This window comes from Protomyctophum parallelum, assembly GCF_964188405.1.
Source record: "Protomyctophum parallelum genome assembly, chromosome: 1".
Classification (NCBI taxonomy): Eukaryota; Metazoa; Chordata; class Actinopteri; order Myctophiformes; family Myctophidae; genus Protomyctophum; species Protomyctophum parallelum.
This window is the reverse complement of record NC_139697.1, coordinates 89333715-89355728: the sequence shown is the minus strand read 5'-3', so window position 1 is coordinate 89355728 and position 22014 is coordinate 89333715. Positions and strand designations below refer to the sequence as shown.

At 41.6% G+C, this 22014-nt stretch overlaps 2 protein-coding genes across 2 annotated transcripts; one reads left to right on the top strand and one right to left on the bottom strand.

Annotated features, from left to right (window-relative positions):
* Positions 1-1364: 1364 nt before the first annotated feature.
* Positions 1365-18483, top strand: p2rx5 (purinergic receptor P2X, ligand-gated ion channel, 5). Its single transcript, XM_083786201.1, has 12 exons — positions 1365-1611; positions 6461-6611; positions 8597-8668; positions 10560-10635; positions 11307-11391; positions 11631-11711; positions 12391-12532; positions 14625-14758; positions 14867-14960; positions 15052-15117; positions 15864-15952; positions 16880-18483. Exons 1-12 carry the CDS (start codon positions 1466-1468, stop codon positions 17130-17132), a joined length of 1389 nt encoding a protein of 462 aa, XP_083642327.1. The 5' UTR covers positions 1365-1465; the 3' UTR covers positions 17133-18483.
* A 1879-nt stretch (positions 18484-20362) lies between these two features.
* On the bottom strand, positions 20363-21349 carry emc6 (ER membrane protein complex subunit 6; the record flags this gene model as incomplete). The annotated part of the gene is made up of 1 exon (XM_083786223.1): positions 20363-21349. One exon carries the CDS (start codon positions 21347-21349, stop codon positions 21017-21019), a length of 333 nt encoding a protein of 110 aa, XP_083642349.1. The 3' UTR covers positions 20363-21016.
* Positions 21350-22014: the final 665 nt, after the last annotated feature.

The following is a 22014-nucleotide window of genomic DNA, read 5'->3' as shown; positions in this document are numbered from 1 at the left end:
TCAATGTGTTTGTTACGTATCAAACTGCAGTCTCTCAATGTGTTTGTTACGTATCAAACTGCAGTCTCTCAATGTGTTTGTTACGTATCAAACTGCAGTCTCTCAATGCGTTTGTTACGTATCAAAACGTCGTCGTCTTCTCTTGTCTCATGGCATCTGTTTCTCTCACGGATGACGATGACCCTGTCTCTCTCTCTCTCTCTCTCTCTCTCTCCTGGCTCGAATGTCCAGCCACACACACTGTGCTGTCACAATCTCTCTCTCTCTCTCTCTCTCTCTCTCTCTCTCTCTCTCCCCTGGCTCGAATGTCCAGTCACACACACTGTGCTGTCACAATCTCTCTCTCTCTCTCTCTCTCTCTCTCTCTCTCTCTCTCTCTCTCTCTCTCAAGGTTAATCACCTGCAGGGACACCTGCCTTCTTTCCTCTCTGTCACCCATCTTTCCTCCCTGTTGTACACTTATACCAGTATGTCTCTCTTGTCTTCCTCTATATCCTCTATCCTCGGCTAACATACTGTACAGTACAATGCTTGTATACTCACTCTCTCACTGTACTGTCTAGCTGTCTGATCCATTGCTTCAACAATGTGTTATTCACGCACGCACACACGCATGCACACACACGCGCACACACACACACACACACACACACACACACACACACACACACACACACACACACACACACACACACACACACACACACACACACACACACACACACACACACACACACACACACACGGACAACACCGCCCTCTAGCGGATCGCTGAGGTCAGGCCTACTGCTATTATGTCCATTAGAGACCGTAATTAAATACGGTTTATACTTACAGCGATATCATCAATATCCTTCCTGTTCTCTACCCTGGCTGTGTGTGTGTGTGTGTGTGTGTGTGTGTGTGTGTGTGTGTGTGTGTGTGTGTGTGTGTGTGTGTGACGCTCCAACATAGACACAATTAAATAAAATGTACACAGGCCTATAGACGTCACCTACGTATTTCCACTTGGCTATTCTACTACTCGAAGGAATTCGAGTCAGAGAGCACATTCATAATAAACAATAATGAATTGTATTTGTATTGCACTTTTCATTCACAGGGAATCCCAAAGTGCTACATTTAAAGGTTAAAACATAATAATCAATCATAGAATTGGGTTAAAAACAGGGTAACAAAAAAAGGTGCAAAGCGACAAAACGGTTCAACACGAAAAAGCCTTCCGAAACGGGAACGTTTTCAGGCCTGTTTTAAAACATTCCACATTGGTGGTTTATTATTATGGACCCCGGCCTCACCCCTGCCTGACTCGGTGACTTCATGCCATGTGGGTTTGCCTGTTGCGTTGAAATGTCAACCAATATAGATGTGTGAGATCCTCTCTAGCAGCCTCTGCAGTGCAGGCGATCATCCCCGAGTATATAGGCACTGACTGTCTGTCTGTCTGTCGCACCGTGCAGGAGGAATGGATTATTGGAGCAGCAGTTGTTGGAGAGGCTATTTCCACAATTTCTTTTATTTTAAAACGGAGAAATTGGTCATCGCCGAAAACAGAAGAATTGGAATACTGTTTAGACTCTTCCAAGTAGCTGTGTTGGCATATGTAATCGGGTGAGCTGCCCTTTACACAATACACACATTGACATTACTCTTGTATGAGTAGCCTAGATTAGAATGATTATTGATTTACAGACAATGTACGTTTACAACCGCAGTTTAATTAAGCTGTTTATATAGCTACTTATAGTTATAAAGTTGACTATTAAGCCAATAAACTGGAATCAACCTTATTAACCTATGCCATGTTTTGTGTTTGGGTCGGGAACGTTGAAAGAAAGTGTATAGCCAGCCTATCCCGCCCCTAATCAGTGATGTCATGATAGCCTATACAACTCTACAAAAAAGAAACCATACATCATGCTATCATATTAATTGAGATGCACCTATTAAGGATATAGCTAGGCCTATACTTTGCAGGAGGTATTTGAAGATTTCTAATTTTTCTAACTACAGTATAGGCAGGCTACTCTTGAGGAAGAACAGACCCATTCACATGAAGTCCTTAGTCATTACATTGCAGTAGGCCTACAGTGCCACATGTGCAACTCCATAGCCAGCTAATGTAAAAAAAATATATATATATCAAAAATCTAATTTCATATTTAGCCTACTTACTTACTTATACTTACTTACTTACTTACTTACTTACTTGGGCTACTATCCATTACTGTGTCAGTGTGTCACATCACTGGAGAAACTATAGCCTGTCATAAAGTTTAAAAAAAAACAAAAAAACAAAAACAAAACAAAAACGTTCAATTTCATATAGGGTGAAATGCATTGTTAATATCACACACTGCACATTATCAATAATTCTATACACTATTGAAACTTTAAATATTCTTCTAATTCCTCCTAATAAAGTATAGTTTACCAACACCATGTATATTATCTACCTGTATATTTATCTAAAAACACACTTAATTTCTATTTAGTAAGTATTCATAGCCTTAATACTGATTACCATTGTTGCTCAAACCCTTGTCATAATCCTTTGTCATGATCAATCATCTGTTTTGATTTGGTCATTTCTGTCATTGGTCGACAGCCGGGATTGCCAATTTCTGAAATATGTATAGGCTATTTCAAATACAGAATACTGTTTTGAAATGTATTGTGTTATCTTCCTCTTTCTCGCTGATCGAGCTCTCCCTCTTCCTCCATCACATGCTCATTCTCTCTCTCTCTGCCTCTTCTCTCTCGCTGATCGAGATCTTGACCGACAGCACACAGAAGAAACCGTTGCCAAACAAGAGCCATTTGCTTTTTTGATTGATTGAAGTATTGTTTACAATAGGGTCCACCATGTTCAATTCATCATAACATTTAGAGACGTACAAATATACACTTCCAAAAACAGGAAATCATCATAGAGGAGGTAGAAAGGGAAGAAAAACATATATACAGTAAGGGGGGAAAAAGGGGTGGGTGGGTGGGGGATTCAGATTTTATTGGGACCAGTTTCGAATTGCAGCCGCGGCACGTAAGGTGCCCTTTGAGAGTGGTTTTGAAGGAGTCAAGGGATCCGCATGTCTTAATTGAGCCATTGAGATGATAGAATGTTGCGTCATCTTCTTTCACTCCATCGGGCCAGTTATTTTACAGCAACGGCAGATCATGTAATCAAAGAATATTCATGTAATATTCAATATTCAATGATTTATTGCCAAAATCAACTCATAGCTGATTTGGAAGTTGTTTAACCCCTTAAACCCTTAGTTGACCTCAGCTGACCCACGGTCAACCTCCATATAGCTCTGCTAGTTTACTGCATGTTCACAATGCATCAATTCAACGCACACGTTGTGGCCTGCATGTGTGGCTTTGGATAATGTGGATTGGATATTTTTTTGCCCAATGTTTGCCCCACACACAATAGCAACACAAAGATAACAAGAAAGCGGCAATAATGCAATAATTGCAATTTGCAACAGCAATAATGCTTGCCGTGACCAGTACGTTTCTGACCACTCGTTGACGCAACTCTTTCTGATCTCAATGGCTCTGTTTACAGTTTACACTGACACTGCTATTAATGCCAGTTTGTGCTGCTGGCGTTGGGCATTTCCAGTCCACATGTGAACATATCTGGGTATGTATACCACACAACACACTATGGGTACCCAGCACCACCACCACAGACACTATCACAGACATTATGGGCACCCACCACCACCACCACAGACACTATCACAGACATTATGGGCACCCACCACCACCACCACAGACACTATCACAGACATTATGGGCACCCACCACCACCACAGACACTATCATAGAGGACATGGGCACCCGTAGTGTAAGCGGAAAATCATCTTGCGTTCTCTTGCCAGCTAGGTTTATTGTTCAGGTTCCAGTATCCACTATCCAGCCAGGTTGGCCAGGTTATTGCATGGCTGAAATACTACTAGGCTCTCTCTCTCTCTCTCTCCCCCTTTCCCTCAGTCCCTCCCCCGCTCCCTCATTCCCTCCCGTTCTCTCCTTTCCACAAGTCGGGAAACGATGCAATTTAAGTTTCACAAGCCTATACATCGTGAGGAGGAAGCCCAAAAACCTTCCGTGAGACCTTTAGGAGGGCCATTCGAGCCGCAAGCGGAGCCTGCACTACCACCGTTGCCCAGGTGGAGCCTGCAGAACAATTGCGGCTCAAGAAACCACCACTCCTGAATGAAGTGTCTGGTGCTGGGAGTCTGGTGCAACGCACAGGGTCCTGGCGGTACTCCTGGTGAGAGCAGGAGTGGACCTGGTGAGACGTAGGAGGGGCCCGGACAGGAGTCAACCCACAGAGCCTAGTCCCTCCACATGCCAGAATTGTACCTCCCAGTTCCGGCAGAGTAGTTCCGGAGTGGATCAAACGGATTGTGTGGCCTGGTCTTTCTGGTAGCTACTGGGACGTAAGTCGGGACTTGATCACCCCGGCTGGGTCATCTGAGTGAGGGGTATGATGTTTGTGAGACCCGAAACCCTGATGACCTTGGGATACATCACTGAGGATACGTCCCAGGTGATGACCTTGGGATACATCACTGAGGATACATCCTAGGTGAATCCAAGCGATGTATTTTCGTTCTTATATAGAACTTTTAAGGCATTGATCATTTTGTCAGGGATACCGTACCATATAATTTAAGAATTTCAAACATTTTGGCTCTGTCCACCGTATCAAAAGCCTTTGAGAAATCAACAAAGACTAGTGCGAGATTGATGTTGCATAGCTGTGATTCCTCAATAATCTTACGTAAGCATAGGATTTGACTCAAAGTGGATCTACCACATCTAAATCCGTTTTGATTAGAGTAGAGGCTCAACGGAGGGGATAAGACGATTAAGGATAGACAATTAAGCCTATAGCTTTCAAGCTGTGATTCTCTGGTTTGGGAATACAGATGCTCCACATATATGATCTATATTCCACCAGAAGCGGACCATATTGTGCTTGATTTATTGGCGATACGGTCACGGTGTGCTTGTGGAAGAAAGATGTAATCGATGAATTATTATCTGATGAATTGAATATGGTGGACCCTGCTGTAAACAAGTGTAAGGCTTTATCATGGTGTCGTCCACAGTAACAGTTTTTGTAGTGTGCCATTTGCAGTGTTAAACACAGCATTAACACCTCTGTAGCGCCCCATATGTGTGCATTATAGGTTCTGTGGTGCAGGCTATTGTCATGTCAGACCTCTGAACAGTGTTCGTGGCAATTAGGTTTGTAGAGGATTGGAGCAATGGCACACCTTATTGGCAATGTGTGGCCCTCAGGTGCCCCTGGCAGCCATAAACTGGGTGTGGCACCTGACACAGTAAGCTGGGTTGTACAACGTGGCCCATGGTGTGATACATTTGATGTATTCTGGTATACTTACTTTTACTTACCTTATCAATCAGTCCATATTGGCTTATAGAGGGTATGTGCATGCATAAAGTGAGTGGCAAAGTGAGTTTAACATTGTTTAACGTTGTTTCATGGGATTTCCTCTGTGTCTGTGAAGCCTTTTGAGCTGCAATGAACAGTGATATCTGCTGGCAAATCCCATTGCCATATATGGGATTTGCTGGCTCTTACATGTTACATCACACTCCACAGGAAAATCAGAGCACTTGTTTGAGCCAGAAAACCCCAGACCACAGAAAATCTACTGAACTAAGGTTCAGGTTTTTTTGGGTGCAATTGCGCTCCGAACACCTAGTGTCATTACATAGCTTGTCCAGCATTGTTTCGATTACTGAACTCGGCCAAGAAGGAACACATTGAGCCACACCAGCTACCTCCATCAAACTGGTATCTAGGGCAAATATATGGTACCATGTTACCCATACTATATTTCCAGTCATGGACATGTCTGGAAGTCACTGGGGATTAGAAAGCTCTTAATTGCTAGGATAGAAATACATCTTACGATGCACTTTTGGGAAAACCTTTCAAATGACACCAGTGCACGTTGGCCACCCATATGGTATTGTACCAACCAATCAAAATCTGATGGAAAGATGGCCGCGGTCTGCAAATGGTCAATTAGTTCCTTCACTTCGGGTCAGTGGAATAGAGGGTATGCGTGTGACTTCATCATCATTCCTGGAAGTTACGCGGGAAAGCCTACTGAGTGGAAAATCTACTTTTCTGGCCTTGATATCCAAACAGAAAAGTCCTATCTGATTGCATTAAACGACGTTAAACGACATTAAACTCACTTTTCCAAGTCACTTTGCCACTTGATTTCCCATTCACTTCATGCATGCGCATACCCTCTATTTGCTTTCTTCCCAGGTTAAATTGGAACATTCTTTTTTCGTTAATTTTTTCCCCCTGATTTTGAAAAGATTCAGATTTCATGCATAAATGTTTTTGAAAGAGTGTTAAAAAAAAACTCTAAGCTGAAGGTTTCACTGTATTCCACAGGTGGGTCTTTGTTGTAAAGAAGGGCTACCAGGAGAAAGAGGAAGCTATTCAGAGCTCCGTCATTACCAAACTCAAGGGTGTTACGCTAACCAACAGCTCCCACTCTGGGCTTCACCTTTGGGCTGCCGAGGACTACGTCATACCCCCAAATGTGAGTGAGAGAGATCATAATGTCTGTGTGTTGTGTTGTGATAAGGCGGCGGCGGTGGGCCGGCGGCTCAGGGGTAGAGTGGTTGGATGGATGGTAACCGCAAGATTGTCAGTTTGAACCCTGTGGGCTCCCCCAGAGTTAGTGTCAAAGTGTCCTTGAGCAAGACTCCGAACCCCTAATTGCTCCTGATGTGCTGGTTGGTGCTTTGCATGGTTTCCACCACCATCGGTGTATGAATGTGTGCGTGAATGGGTGAATGTAATGCACAATCTATTGTATGTAAAGCGCCTTGGATAAAAGGCGCTATACTATATAAATGCACCATTTACAATAAATTACAGAAAAAAGATTAGGCAAAATAATCACACAAATTACATATCAAGATTTCTGGATTTTCATAAACTTTATGAAAAACATAAACCTAAATCCTTTAGTCAAGTAAAACAATTCCCTGCAATCATTCATGACAAATACAGGCAGTATCTAAAGCACAATATAATTTAGAGCAATTATCGACACATTAATCATATCAAATACCAGCTCAGTGGCGTTGTGGTTAGAGTGTCCGGACTGGGAGGTCGGGGTTCGATTCCCGGCCAGGTCATACCAAAAGGACTTTACAAATGGGACCCAGTGCCCTGCTTGTCCCTGCTTGGCATCAAGGGTTGGATTGGAGGTAAGTCCCTGTGACATACTAGCGTCATGTCCAGGGGGTGTACTTGTACATCAAGCTGCCTCACGCTACAGCAACAGGAGATAGGCTCCTGCCCTGTGGGCCTCATAGCTCGGCAAGGCTTACTTACTTAATCATATCAAATATCAGACAGAATTTATGTATCGAACCTCTAAACCAGTACAATTAATTCACCCTTTTGGTTTTCTGTGCAGTCTGATCTCCCAGACTGGATTTCATTAGGAACACAGAGTCACAGACTTAGCATCATGTGTAGGAATGCAACACAGCTGTTGGTCTACACCAGTGGTTCTCAACCAGTGGTCTGGGGACCACCAGTGGTCCTTGAGGGGGTTCCAGGTGGTCCCCATGCAGCTAAATGATGGAGAGTTGGTAACCAAATGGACCTCTAGTCTAGAGATCTTTAACTCTTGAGAGTGTAAAATGTATGCTCTCAAGGGTTATTATTGTTAAACATCTGCATTACTTCTACACAGTAAGTCTACACAATTAGAGAATGTAGAATAATAGTTTTTTTGATCAACGTCTGCCTCTTATCTCTCCTAATGGTAGCAACATCAATACAGCATGGAATTGTGGACAAAATCGTATCCAACAATAACAACAATATTCAAGGTTTTGTGTCTGAGAGGCTAAATGTCATCAAATGGTGGTCTGTGGCTCAAATGCTGATTAAATAATGGACCTTGATACAAAAAGGGTTGAATTTTTTATTATAGTTTTTTCATAAATCAGTGCTATGAACACACTTTACGTCTGTGTGTTGTTTCGAAAATATTGAACCAATGGAAAGTAGTAAAAAAAGTAGTAAAAAAACGCTTTGAACAAAACCTATTAACTCCATTGGACCCTCAAACCGTCTGCTAAAGCAACTAACTCCACCACCTCTCCCCATCTAAAAGTGATTGGATCAGACTTCCTTCGGATACATGGCGAATGCATTTATTCCTTGCATTGTGCCTACACATGTTGCGACTTTCGGTCGCAACATGTGTAGGCACAATGCACTGAAGTTTTTTAATTCCCCCTCTCATGGAAGTAATTGACAATATATAAAGTCACAACACCAACTTTGATGAGGCAGTATTGCTTTGTTTTCAAAATATAAGGTTTTCTTAATTTCCTGAAAAATGTATATTTTTTCATTTCCTGAAAAAATGGAGGAATGAGCATTTTGGAGTTATGAGGTTTCCTCCCGACAGCAGAGATATATATAGTTAGGTGGTTTCTTGCCGACAGCAGAGATATACAACAAGTCATAAAACATGAATGTCTGTATTTTTCTTTGTAGGGGGAACAGGTGTTCTTTATTGTCACAAATTACATCGAGACACCAAATCAAAGACTTGGGTTCTGTGCTGAGGTGAGTATATATGGTAACGTTGCGCCAACAACAAGCAACACCACAGTCTCCTTTATAGTTCTATATGCATATTTAGGTTTTATTAAATGTTTATTTATTATTATTCGCCATGAGTTTCTACCAAGTTAGACACTATATTCCACCAGGTGCTCCACATAAAAGAAAATACAATACGACATGCACACTGTTCTTTAAATAAACACATACATTCAACAATTCTTACTATTAACCCATTTGGACTATGCATACAAATTAATTTCACCCACCTTTTTACTGTGATGTGACAATGAAGATGATTCATTCGGCACTGCCTTCCTGAAATAAAAATATATACTGTAGATAAATATGATTAATTTCAATATGCAAGCTAATTTGTAATCTCAACACATCCGGACACCATGTAATTAGAGCCTACATTACTGACAGTAAAGTAAAACATAAATCAATAAACACAACATTTCCAAACTACATTGTTCTACAATTGAACCATATAATGCTAGCTTTAGTGATATAGATTTGTAACTTATGCAGATGCAGATGCAAAAGATACGTAAAGATGCAAAGCTACAAAGTTTATTTATAGCTTTCACAGCAACTACAAACTTTGGATGCATCTTTGCATCTTCATGTCTTTGGCTTCCATTGACAATGAATGGCAGACTGTAGCTTTGCATATGCCGTTGTGAATGCAGGAAGGATCAACATAAATTATGGAATGTCAGAACAGGTCAGCTCCATATATGGAGATCTAAGGGTTTGAGGTCAGATGTAGAGTTCCTGGCCGGCTCCATATACAGTACAGTATGCAGTCTTCTCCATGTATGGTTATCCAGGGTTAGATGAGGTCAGTGTTGTGATCTTCATATCTGGAGATGGCCATATATGGTGGCGTGATGTCACAAGACGTGACCATATATGGAGGCGTGATGTCACGATGTGTGACCATATATGGAGGCATGATGTCACGGGGCATGACCATAATGGAGGTGTGATGTCATGAGGCGTGACCATATATGGAGCCTACATAAACTACACCACTGAAGTGTATAGTTTAGAATAGTCAGCAGCCCTTATAGGAGTTAGGACTGAAGCCATACACCAAATTCTTTTTTTTTTTTTTTTTTTTTTTTTAAGATATTTTTTTGCGGCTTACGCCTTTTTTATTGATTTTTGAAGGGACAGACAGTAGGCTGACAGGAAACGGGAGAGAGATGGGGGGATGACATGCAGTAAAGGCCGTGTCGGGTCCGGGAGTCGAACCCGCGGCACACTGCGACTGGATTACCAGTCCGGTGCCCAGACCGTTACGCTACGGCCTGGGCCTATACACCAAATTCTTACAGTAACAATAATGATCACACCCAGAGCATTAATCTATCAGTTTGTATGTATGTATGTATGTATGTATGTATGTATGTATGTATGTATGTATGTATTGTATGTACTGTATGTATGTATGTCAATATAAGCCACTAAGCACTAGTCGGCTATTCTCCATCTAAAACCGGGCTATAACTGGTATAAAAGTGAAAGTGTTTTAGCGGCCTAGGCTTAGCTTAGACGTCGATTAGCTTTTATTTAGTTTTTTTTAAACGTCTCCTCTTTTTTAAATGTCTATATATAGACGGTCTATATGTAGCTGTTGAAACGACGCTGTTCATTTTTAGACGTCCATTTAGACGTATTTTAGATGTCTAATAGCCACAAACAAAAATGCTCAGCTCAAACATTTGAGATGATGTCTTGTACCTAGTTTCTCGCCTTTCATTTTCTGTGTGTTACTCGCTGCAGGGTGTTTCGTTTGACATCTGAAAAAAACGCTTTAATAGATTATTTTTGACTACAGATTAGCATTTTCAAGCTGAGTAAATGGTGTCATTGTCCCTCGCAGAGCCCCAAGGTGCCAGATGGACAATGTTTAGAAGATGATGACTGCACGGAGGGTGAAACTGTAATAGCGGGCAACGGTGAGAAGATCTACCAAACTACATCCATATGTATCTGGGAGGAGAACCCTATTAATACATTTAGGCCTGACATCAAAAATATAAAAAAGTATTCTGAAAGAATATATATATAATATATATTCAAAGATTTGTGCCGCATTTTTACGATTTTTCAAAAATAGCAGACCGACGCTATGAGCTTGTAGATCTGCTATTTTTCAATAGCTAAAGTATAACATAATGCTTAGTTAAAACACCAAAAGGGGTTCCCGTCCAGAATTACATGTTATTCACATTTGTAATCATGTTATGTTCAAAGGTATCTTTTGTTTTGGGAATCTGTTAATGTAATGAGTATTACGAATCATGTTCTGTTGTAAGTAAGATAGGCATTTATAAGCTTTTAGCTTCTGCCTTATTCTCGTTGATCATCTTCACGCTTTGTTTTGTTTTTGTAACGGCTTCCATTCATTGTCTGTAAATATTGTATTTGAAACTGAAGGATGATCAAATAAACTAAACTAAACTAAATATAGAGGTAATTTGTTTCATAGTTTGGTTACATTTTCCCAGCTCAATGAACAAATATTTTTCCTTCTTTCTGTCTTTTTATTATTTTTTCTTTCTTTCATATTTTAGCAGAACCTTTCTGTTAAGATCCATACCCAAGAATCTTTCTTTCTCTTTGTCAGGATTAAAGACTGGATTGTGTGTAAACAGCACTGGGACATGTGAGATTCATGGCTGGTGTCCTGTTGAATACAACAGAAGACCAATGTGAGAATTAATCGCCCTGAGTTTCAACTATCTATCAATCAATATATATCTCTGTGAATTCACTCCTTACTATTAGAACTGGCCTAGGCCAAGGCTTTAGGCATTTAAACTGCAGAGATATGTCCCACTGCATTCTCACTACAATCGTTTGCATTGACTGACATACAGTAGTTACATAAGTCTATTTATTACTGCTACTGCATGGTTTTAACACAGTCATTCCTCTCTTTCATTTCCAGAGAGCCCTTATTGTCCGAGGCAGAAAACTTCACCATCTACATCAAGAACTTTGTCCGCTTTCCTAAATTTGAATTCTCCAAGTGAGTGCTTATTAAGTGGCGCTTGACTGCTATAGCTATACGGTTCCACACTTTTAAGAGCAGGGTGTAGAGACATGCTGACCGAAGGGGGTGTAGATATCCTGATGCCTGGTTAGAATAGCTTTGAGACTAGTGCAGGGGGACGTACTATTTATATACCGTAGTATATGGCACTGGCGAGAGAACAGTCATCTGAGATGTCCTTGACAGCAGGCCTTGCCCCGGACAGGTGTCAGATCAGAGGGGGCTATCCTGCTAGCTGGGCTGCTCCCACACTAGAAAACGGTGGTGTTGTTTTTCCAAATTCAACAATAAAAGCGTAGTGACAAACAGAGCCCATGAATAATTCATCTGTCATGTTCTCAAGAGTTATTACGCAGCCATGAGCCCGATGTTTCATTGCCATATGCACAGCCAGCGTAGTGTATAGAGCCAAATGGATTGTTGTATGGAGACTCTGCTCGTTGCTATGTTTAAATCGTGACGTATGCGGTCTGAGAATGTCATAGCTGTGACAGAGAAGTATGCATATGACATTAACCTGTTACTTGAAATGCTCGACACCGCCACGCTTGGAATGTGGCATTATATGAAGCATGATGTTACGTGCTTTGCATGTTGAAAGCCTAAATTGGAAGCGGCCTAATTCCGTGGCGTATTTAACTATTTCGTCTTATAGGTCTAATGTCCTTGACACGTCCGATGACACATACTTGAAGAGATGTTCCTATGACGGAGAGAGCCATCCTTACTGCCCCATCTTCCGTCTGGGAGACCTGGTCAGCAGGACGGGACACGACTTCCAGGACATGGCTGTTAAGGTATTGTATTAATACTCTCAGTTCGGGGCACGGTGGCACAGTTGGTAGTGCTGTTGCCTCACAGCTAGAAGGTCCTGGGTTCGATTCCCGCTGGGGACGCTGTGGGCACTGGCGGCGTGTTCCCTCCTCCGCGTCATCAGTGCCCATACCCGAGGCGGGGGTTGGCGATAGGGCCTTTCTGTGTGGAGTTTGCATGTTCTCCCCGTGTCCCCTAGGGTAGATACCCTCACAAAAACATGCCGTAATCCTGGTCTCTAAAACTACCTCCCCCTGGCCAGCCAGAGGGGAAAGGAACTGGTCGGAATAACGTGTCCCTTCCACGCGCTACGTCCGGCCGGGGAAATTCCCGTCTGTCAGGTGAAAAGAAGCAGCTTGGACTCCTCATGCATAGAAGGAGGCATGAGGTCAGTCCGCTGCCCCCCCAGGTTGGCAGAGGAAGTGTAGCGCCCAGGATTACATTAGATAATTGGCACTGGGTGAAAAGAAAACTGGGTTACAAAATCGTAGGATAAAAAAAATATATATATATACTCTCAGTTCGATTCCCACTCGGGCCTTTCTGTGTGGAGTTTGCATGCTCCCCGTGTCCCCTAGGGTAGGTACCCTCACAAAAAACATGCAGTAATCCTGGTCTCTAAACTGCCTCCCCCTGGCCAGCCGGGGCGCCTGATGGAGGGGAAAGGAACTGGTTGGAATAACGTGTTCCTTCCACGCGCTACGTCCAACCAGGGAAACTCCCCCCTGTCAGGTGTAAAGGAGCAACTTGGACACTCAGGCATTGAGGAAGCATGAGTTCAAGTCCGTTGCTCTCCCCATGTCCCCCATATATGGGGACTAGGTTGGCGGAGGGTGTGTAGAGCCCAGGATCACATTTGATAATTGACACAGGGGTGAAAAATGTGTTACAAAATCGTGGGATAAAGAAATATATAAAAAAAAGAATACTCTCAGTTCAGTCAGATAACTCACCAATAGATTAAACACATATTTATTGTGAAAACGTGCATTTTCCGTCAGTCAGTCAGTCAGTCGCGTCCGTCTGTCCATCCGTCACCGTCAGTTCTCAACAGTCCTGAAAATTAAGGCCCGGCCCTACCTGGTCACCTCATCAAACCCTGTACACTCAAGAAACGCTCCATATTATGGCCAGTACAGAATTAATGCCATATGTTGATCAGACCGCCCCATGCCAAAGCGCCAGCACTCTGCTGTCACCCAGGCAGGTAGGACTAGGACATCATCATTCTTTACCACTGTGTAAAAGGAAAAAAGGACTAAATCATATCTTGAATTTGTATCTACAGTCCCATTGCAAGTTGCTTTACTCTGTCCTCTACCCTGAGCCATCCCACCCTAGCAGAATGACTAGGGGTTAGGTTGGCTGTAGTGAAGTCGGTCAAATAGAGTAGGCAGGTGTCCGTGGAGTGAGATATTCTGAAGCCAGATTTGAATTTGTAGTTTTTCGTTTTCCTTCTATTTAGATACTTTTCAACCTGTTCATATACTAACCTCTCTATGACCTAGAAACAGGGCGGTAGTTACTGCGGTCTAATTTGATTCCTTTTTGACAATGAATGGAGCATTTACGTCATATGTGGACGAGCACATTGGCTATTTCTGTCCTACACAGATGACAATGAATGGAGAATTTACGTCATAATGTGACTGAGCAAATAGACATGTTTACGTCAGGATAATGTATCATGATAATGTGTTCCTCATAGGAATAGACTATGTGACAACCAGGTATAGTCTGGTGACCACCGGAGAGACGGGTGACAGCCGGATTGTAGACGGCACCCCGGGAGCAGTATGGGTTTGGCTCCCCAGCCTGCATCCTCATCCTTTTTGGGAAGCCCAAAAACCTTCGATGAGGCCTTTAGGAGGGCCTTTCGTCTGGGGGTCTGCGTCTCTGAGAAATTTGAACGGAATATTGTCGTGGCCAGTGGCCTTGTTTTGCTCGCTAACGTCTCTCTCTCTCTCTCTCTCTCTCTCTCTCTCTCTCTGTTTCTCTCTCTCTCTCTCTCTCTCTCTCTCTCTCTCTCTGTTTCTCTCTCTCTCTCTCTCTCTCTCTCTCCCCCCCCTTACCCAGGGTGGTTCCGTCGGAATTCTTATCGAGTGGAACTGTGATCTGGACAAGGATTACTCACAGTGTAATCCACAGTATAGTTTTACACGTTTGGACATGAACCTGAACAACTCTGTCACGTCGGGATACAATTTCAGGTATAGATATATTTTCCTATGCTGCGTATGTGTGTATTTTAAGTACACGGATCAGAGTACAGTATTTGATTAACTTGTTTTTTCCATTAATTATTTATTTCCCCCCAGATATGCCAGATACTATAAAGACGAAAATGGTGAAAGCTACCGGACTTTGTATAAAGTGTTTGGGATTCGCTTTGATATAATGATCAATGGAAAGGTAGAGTAGGATAGTGATTTTAACTTTCTTTCGTTACAATCAGTAGAGAAGTTTTGGTGTTGACGTTTAAATCTTTTGCTGTTTTTTTCAGGCTGGGAAATTCAGTATCGTTCCTACAATGATTGCCCTTGGTGCTGGCCTTGCTTTGATGGGAGCAGTGAGTATTGAAATATTCAATTTACTGTATATGTTTGTCCAATAACTCCCAAAGATTTAAGATATCACAAGAATGGGTATTTTTTTTCCTTTTTGTTTATTACTTTTTCAAATTGTACACAGAAACATTAAACGAAAACACAAATAGACCGCGAATGAAACAAAAACAAGACAAGAAGTCAATGGAATGCTTTATAATATAAAGCATTCCATTGACTTCTTGTCTTGTTTTTGTCTATGAGTTGTTCTGTGGTCTGTAAATATGGTTTCTGATCTAAATTGCATTCCTAGCACATCTATCTTATTTGGGTTTTCTTTTAAATCCCTTCTTAACATATATTTTTTATTAAAAGGACTTGCCATAATCTGATTCCATTTAATAACGTTTCTTTTTATATTTTACTTTATATAAAAAAAAACATTTTGGGCGGGAACCCCTTTTGGTGTTTTAAAGCATTATGTTATATACTTTAGCTATTGAAAAATAGCAGATCTACAAGCTCGTAGGTCTGCTATTTTTGACTATCACTGACATAGAAACATGAGGTATTTCAGAAAACTGCCAGGACTGTCCGCCTTTAATGGGTTAAGTCGTGTTTTTATTCTGCTGCTGAATTGATTTAACACTTTCTTTTCAGTTTTATGCAAAGCACTTTGTAACTTTGTGTTGCAAATAAAGTTAATTATCAATTGGGCTCGCAAATAATACAGTAGGGTTTTAAATGTCAACACTCTTCATGTCTCCAGGGAGCCTTTGCGTGTGAAATGATACTGCTCTACATGATGAACACAAGCGCCTTCTACCGAGAGAGGAAATTCGAAGTCATCGATTTCAAGTATGACTCAGTGCCAGTGGTGTTTGAAAAGACATGCGAACAAGATGAAGCCATACAGTAAAATCCTCAGTGTTCATTAAAGATGGAATGCCGTGATCCCCCCCCCCCCCTCCCTAAAACATGATCATCAGGTACTATATGATTATACTAGGAGAAATATTGTTTTTGGCTTGGTCTTCAACCAGCCAAAAGTCTGAAAACGCACCTTTTCAGACTCCATCATTGCCCGTAGCACTTACCCTAGCCCCTTAGATAGCACTTTTTATAGACTTATAGCATGTGATGTAGACAGCACTAGGATTGCATTGTATGTAGTCATAGCACTTTATAGTATATATGTATAGTATAGTATTGTATAGTATATATGTATAGTTTAATTATGTAGAGATTCCACTGTTACGTTCTTAGCTTACGCATGTTTCATGAAAACTTTTTATGTATGTGATGTAATTGCCATGCTTTTTTGTTCTTGCTTAATGTAAGTCGCTCTGGATTAAGAGCGTCTGCTAAATGCTTAAATTGTAATTGTAAATTGTAAAAGAAAAAGTGTACAGAAAGTGTTCCACCTGAACTGAAGCCGCACCCACAGCTGTTGTATGATAAAGGGAGAGGGGTTAGGGGAGGAGATGATATTGTGATGTCACTATATCGCTGTCATTTCGATTGGGCCTTTTGTCTTTCAGCTTTCAGGAAGAAACCAAAAATACACAGGGAAGACATATTTCAATATCCTAAACACACGTGGGGGTCTATTAAGAGTAATGTTAACTCCATAGACAAAAAAATCGCGGCGCTCCATCTTTATCAATTAAAAAAAAAGAAAGAGAATGTACCCAAAATGGACCCCATTGCATTTTGTACACGCTCAGAGTCGAATTGACACGTTGTGTTGCTTTTCTGTAAACCTGAAAGGATGTACTTTGACAGGAAAGAGATGGACCGGGCTAACTCGAAGCACAAGGCGGGCCACCGAAACAAAAAGTCCAGGAAACAGGTGGAGGACCCCAACTCGCTGAAGGACGGGGCAGCCCACGACGCGTCTCCCTCTTCGGACACCGAGCCAGAGAGACAGCCCACTATTCCTCGCAACACCGGACAGCGATACTCCGCCATTATCACGCAACCTGGCGGAGGAGGAGAGGCCAAACAGCAGCATCTCACTTTTGCGCCAAACACTTAGCAGCTCGATGGACAACCGAACCGCGGTGGTCTCTATACTGTGTGTGTGTACAGTGTTAATGTATAGGCACTATTAGGCAGTGGTGGAAAGTAACTAAGTACTGTACTTAAGTACAATCTTTGAGGTATTTGTACTTTTACTTACCACATTTTCGATTTCCAATACTTTTACTTCTACTCCACTACATCTCAGAGGCGAATATTGTACTTTTACTCCCCTACATTAATTTGACAGCTTCAGTTATTTCGTAGATTTGGATTATTATTTCCAAGGCATACATTGCCCACTTCAGCCCTATAAACATTTTGGCCATTTTAAAATAGCTGATCTACAAGCTCACAATGCGTCGCGATGTGACGCATTGTGAGCTTGTAGATCGGCTATTTTCAAAATATTTGTTATACATTTGAAAACCTGAAATGAGACATTCTGCATAATGAATACTTTCTACTTTTGGTACTTTAAGTACATTTTGATAGCAATACTTTCGTACTTTTACTTGAGTACATTTTGAATTCCGGACTTTTACTTGTAACGGAGTAGTTTTACATACTTGTATTGATACTTGTACAAAATGTGAGTACTTTTTCCACCACTGGTATTGGGGTGTGGTATGATGAACAAGAAACTGTGATTTTTTTCCACCTCTCTTCGATCAGCACATCTGCTCCATATTGCATTTATTATAAATGGAGTAATGCATGTTATGATTTAAGGTATCTTAGCCAGAGGGACAAGTAGGTTACTGTAATATCCTGCTGTATGCTCCTTCAAACCTTAACCAGGAACCCAGTGCAGCCAGATATACTACTGTAGGATGGACGTTTTTTTGTTTTTGTTTGGTTTCTTTTGGTCAGGCAATTGCAATTAATTGGTTTCCACTTTCTAAGGCTAATCTAATGTGCCATAATGTGTTATAAGGTGTCAAAACCTTTTCCAAGTACCTTAAATGTATAGGCTTATGATCTATGATGAAATGGAAAAATGTCTATAACATTGTTTTTAAAGTGATGATTTGGGAGACATTTATGTGGGTCCAAAGAGAGACATGGTGAAAACCTGAACACTGTGTGAAAGGACATCTCGACTGAGCCGTTGTGAAAGGGATAAGTACTTTATATCTGTTAAAAAAAGCATGCTTCATGCACTATGTTGTATCGGCTGGGATAGTTTTTATTAGTATTAGTTTTGTTTTGCTGAAGCTGTGTTGTGGCTATTAAGAACACACAGCATTGAATGAGTGAATTATTATTTATTATAACTTATTAATAAGGGCCTACATAGCATGCTGTGTACGTTTATAGATTTGTGTTCCGATATATTGATGAGTGCAATAATTTGAAATACCCTTCCTCTTTGTTGCTCCTGTTCATATTTATTGAACGGCCTATTTGTTGCCATGTCGTGTGTTTTATCCTATTGACCACATGGTCTTATATGTATCATTGAACAGGTGTTATGGCAATATTTATTTCAAAAGTCCAATAAGATTTCTTAACCATAGTGCAGGATCGAGGGACATCATCTGACATTTATTTGTGTGTACAGTAATTCTTTACATTCAGAGCTATAATTTACATACGGTAGAATATTTTAAAAAAAATATTTTATTGTCCTATAGTCCTGGCCACTATTAACCCCAAATAGCCACTGGAATTCTGTGTGTAGTTCCTTGAAGTCAATATTGTTCAATAAAGGGGTGTTTTTGGGTGTGGGCATGATTCTATCAAGGTATTTTCACCTGGTTCAATAGTCTAAAACGTCTGGGTTTCCGAGGCTAATAGTCTGGTAACGTTCACTGTTAAATAATATAGGCCTGTTCAATGTTTTAGAAGATTTGCCCACTCTTCCCCCTCAAAAAGAAAGCCTACTCTTCTGGGTGCCCACATTTCCCTACTAGTGCCCAGGTTCCTGGTGCCCACATTTCTCAAAAATATAGTGGCCAGTTTTCCCTAGTGCCCAGCTTTGCTGTATTCCTCTCACCTAATTGGTTGAAGTTGGCAACCCACATGAAAATGTATTTTGTGTGGGAGTGGGAGATATGGGGAGACCTCCGTTACTGAACAAATACACTAATAGCAATGATTACTATCAGAATATAGAAATTTACAATCCTTGGTGGTAATTTAACAGATACATTTGTGTACTTTGGAGTTAAACTGATTACAAGGACATTCAAATTGTCCCGTGCAGAACAAGGGCATCTCCGGAATACCTAATATAGAATAATAAAAGGTGAGCACAAACGAGACTGGTTATAAGTAGAGGCAATGCTGTTGTGAAAGTGATGAATATCACTGTGTTGTATTATCTGCTGCAGCTGTGTTGCAGGGGTGGGCAAAAACATGGATTCAGAGATATATAGTGATTTTTAATGCCACGAATATCAAATGGTCAAGTTCAGAATCCTTTTTTTTCCTCTCGTATTTGTATTTATTTCTTCATGCCAGAAAGACTGACTGACGTTATCTGGCACCATTGAAGTGTATGCTTGAACTTTTCATGGTCTATACCGTTAAGAATTGTTTTAAAATGTTCTAGCATAAAGCAAAGAAAAATCGCAATAAATCACTATCGACTCACAATATAATTAAGAATCGCAATATAAATGGAATCGGCACCCTAGGTATTGATATCGTATGGAATCGGGAGGTAAGTGAATCGTCCCACCCCTACTGTGTTGTGGCTATTATAACACACAGCATTGAATGAATGTAATGCCTTCTAAATCCTGAAAAACGCATCTTTCTGTCAATCGTTCTCAAAACATTTTCATGTCAAGGACTCCCAAAAATATATGTAATTGGCCACCGACCCCTATCTGAAAATATGTTGTTCCAGGGACCTCCCCAGAAGCAAATATTTGAGTTAAAAACGTTACGCTCTGACAATATATATATTCAAAGATTTGTGCCACATTTTCACGAAAATAAGCAGATCTACAAGCTTGTAGTGCGGCACTCGGTGCTGCACTATGAGCTTGTAGTAATAGCTACGGGGGTTCCCGTCCAGAATGGGTTAAGAGCCAACAAATCCTACTTTGTAGATGTTTATGCATAATATTATATTATATGTTCTTATAAAATGACGCAGGGAGCGAAATAATTCGAAATACCCTTACTCTTTGTTGTTCCCGTTGATATTTATTGAATGGTCTTTTTGTTAGTGTATAACAGTCATGTACGTTTTATCCTATCGACAACTGGCTATAGAAAAACATCACTAGTATGTCAAAAGGTCTTATGGCAGTATTTATTTCAAAAGATCCAATGAGATTTCTTAACCACCATAGTACTTTAAAATAAAAAAAGATTTGAACACAAAATCAATTATGCAGTCGATTTGATCCGTTTGGCTACAACCTAAGTTACCTACATTGCTGCGGCTTGTAACCAGCTATGGGTGTCGTTAACAAAGACCAACAGTTAAACTCTAAATAAATTAACACTCGCTGCAAAGTTTAGTGCAGGAGGGATGTCGGAAACATTTTCCTTTTTGTGTACAGTAAATCTTTACATTTTTGTCCACTATATATAGACTTCATATAATAGATTTAAAAAATGTCATTAATTGCCTATCTACAGTACAAATAGTATTAAGGATACGGAGTAAATCTAGTAAGAGAGTGGCGACACTAGCGCCACATTGTAACGATGGAATGCGGACGTGCTCATTCTATCTCAATGGGATAGTTCCAGCCATTCGGAGGAATGTTTGGAACTATAGCCCATAGGCAATGGGATAGTTCCAGCCATTAGGAGCAATGTTTGGAACTATAGCCCACAGGCACCACCCCGCTTTGTGGCGAGATCAAAGCGTTGTCGCTACTGTCCTACTCTACACTCCGTAAGACAACGCATCCGTTTCACCGTGGCACATCATCATTAGTACACGTGCACCATTCCGTAGAGGAAAGTCCAGAACAGGACGTAGGTGAAGAGACCGCCCACGAGGCCGCCGGTGAACAGCAGCCGGCGGGACTTGAAGCACTTGTTCCAGCGGCGGCCCGCCTTCAGGATGAGCAGCAGGGAGAGGAGGAAGGAGGCGACGAGGTAAAAGACGAAGCCATAGAGTCCGGTCAGGCCCAGGATGCCCGCCGTGGCCCCCGACAGGGCGGACACCGAGGTGCGGCAGTAGTCCAGCACGGCCGCGTTGCCCCGCACCGCGATCTCACTGATGAACTGGGGCCCCTCGCGCTTGGCTACGATGGCCGCCATGTTTGACGACGTCGGTCGAAAGTCCCCGTCTCTCTCTCTCTCTCGTCAATTTCCGGAGGGAAGCTGTCGCTGCTGGAAAAAGAAAAAAAAGCAAAATCCCACATCGGTTCAATGTAAAAAAAGACTGGGAATACACGTCCAAGACCTTAAACTTAAGTTTAATGACAATATTCCCGACTTATGCACCGGATGCGGTGTTGTGAAGGTAGAGAGGTACATTGTTCCTGCACTGTCTATGTCCAAATTGGAGGAGTTTTGGAGGGATGTTACACAGGAAATACAGGAGGAGCTTTTAATATTAAAATGATTTCAAAGTCGTGCGGTTTGTCACACAAGTTACCGCAGTGACATTTTGTTCTCCGCATTTGACCCAAATCTTGGAGCGGTGAGCGGCAGCCAAGTAACGGTGAGCTGCAGCCGTGCCGCGCTCGGGAATCATTCGATTCCCCCCCAATCTAACCCATTGATGCAGAGTGCCAAGCAGGGAGGCATTGGGTCCCATTTTTACAGTCTTTGGTATGACCCGATCGAACCACCGACCTCCCAGTTACAGGGCGGACACACTAACCACAAGGCCACTGTCTGTCTGGCCAGTGACTATTTCTGCTCTGCCTCTATCCAGATGGACACACTATAAAGCACACGAACGAACATTTACAAATGTT

What these genes read in the sequence shown, in the direction of transcription:
- p2rx5 (XM_083786201.1), top strand. Translation starts at nt 1,466, where the DNA reads ATGGATTATTGGAGCAGCAGTTGTTGGAGAGGCTATTTCCACAATTTC. An exon ending in AACTGTAATAGCGGGCAACG is followed by an intron (nt 10,636 to 11,306) that starts GTGAGAAGATCT and finishes TCTCTTTGTCAG; the next exon opens with GATTAAAGACTGGATTGTGT. An exon ending in GAATACAACAGAAGACCAAT is followed by an intron (nt 11,392 to 11,630) that starts GTGAGAATTAAT and finishes TTTCATTTCCAG; the next exon opens with AGAGCCCTTATTGTCCGAGG.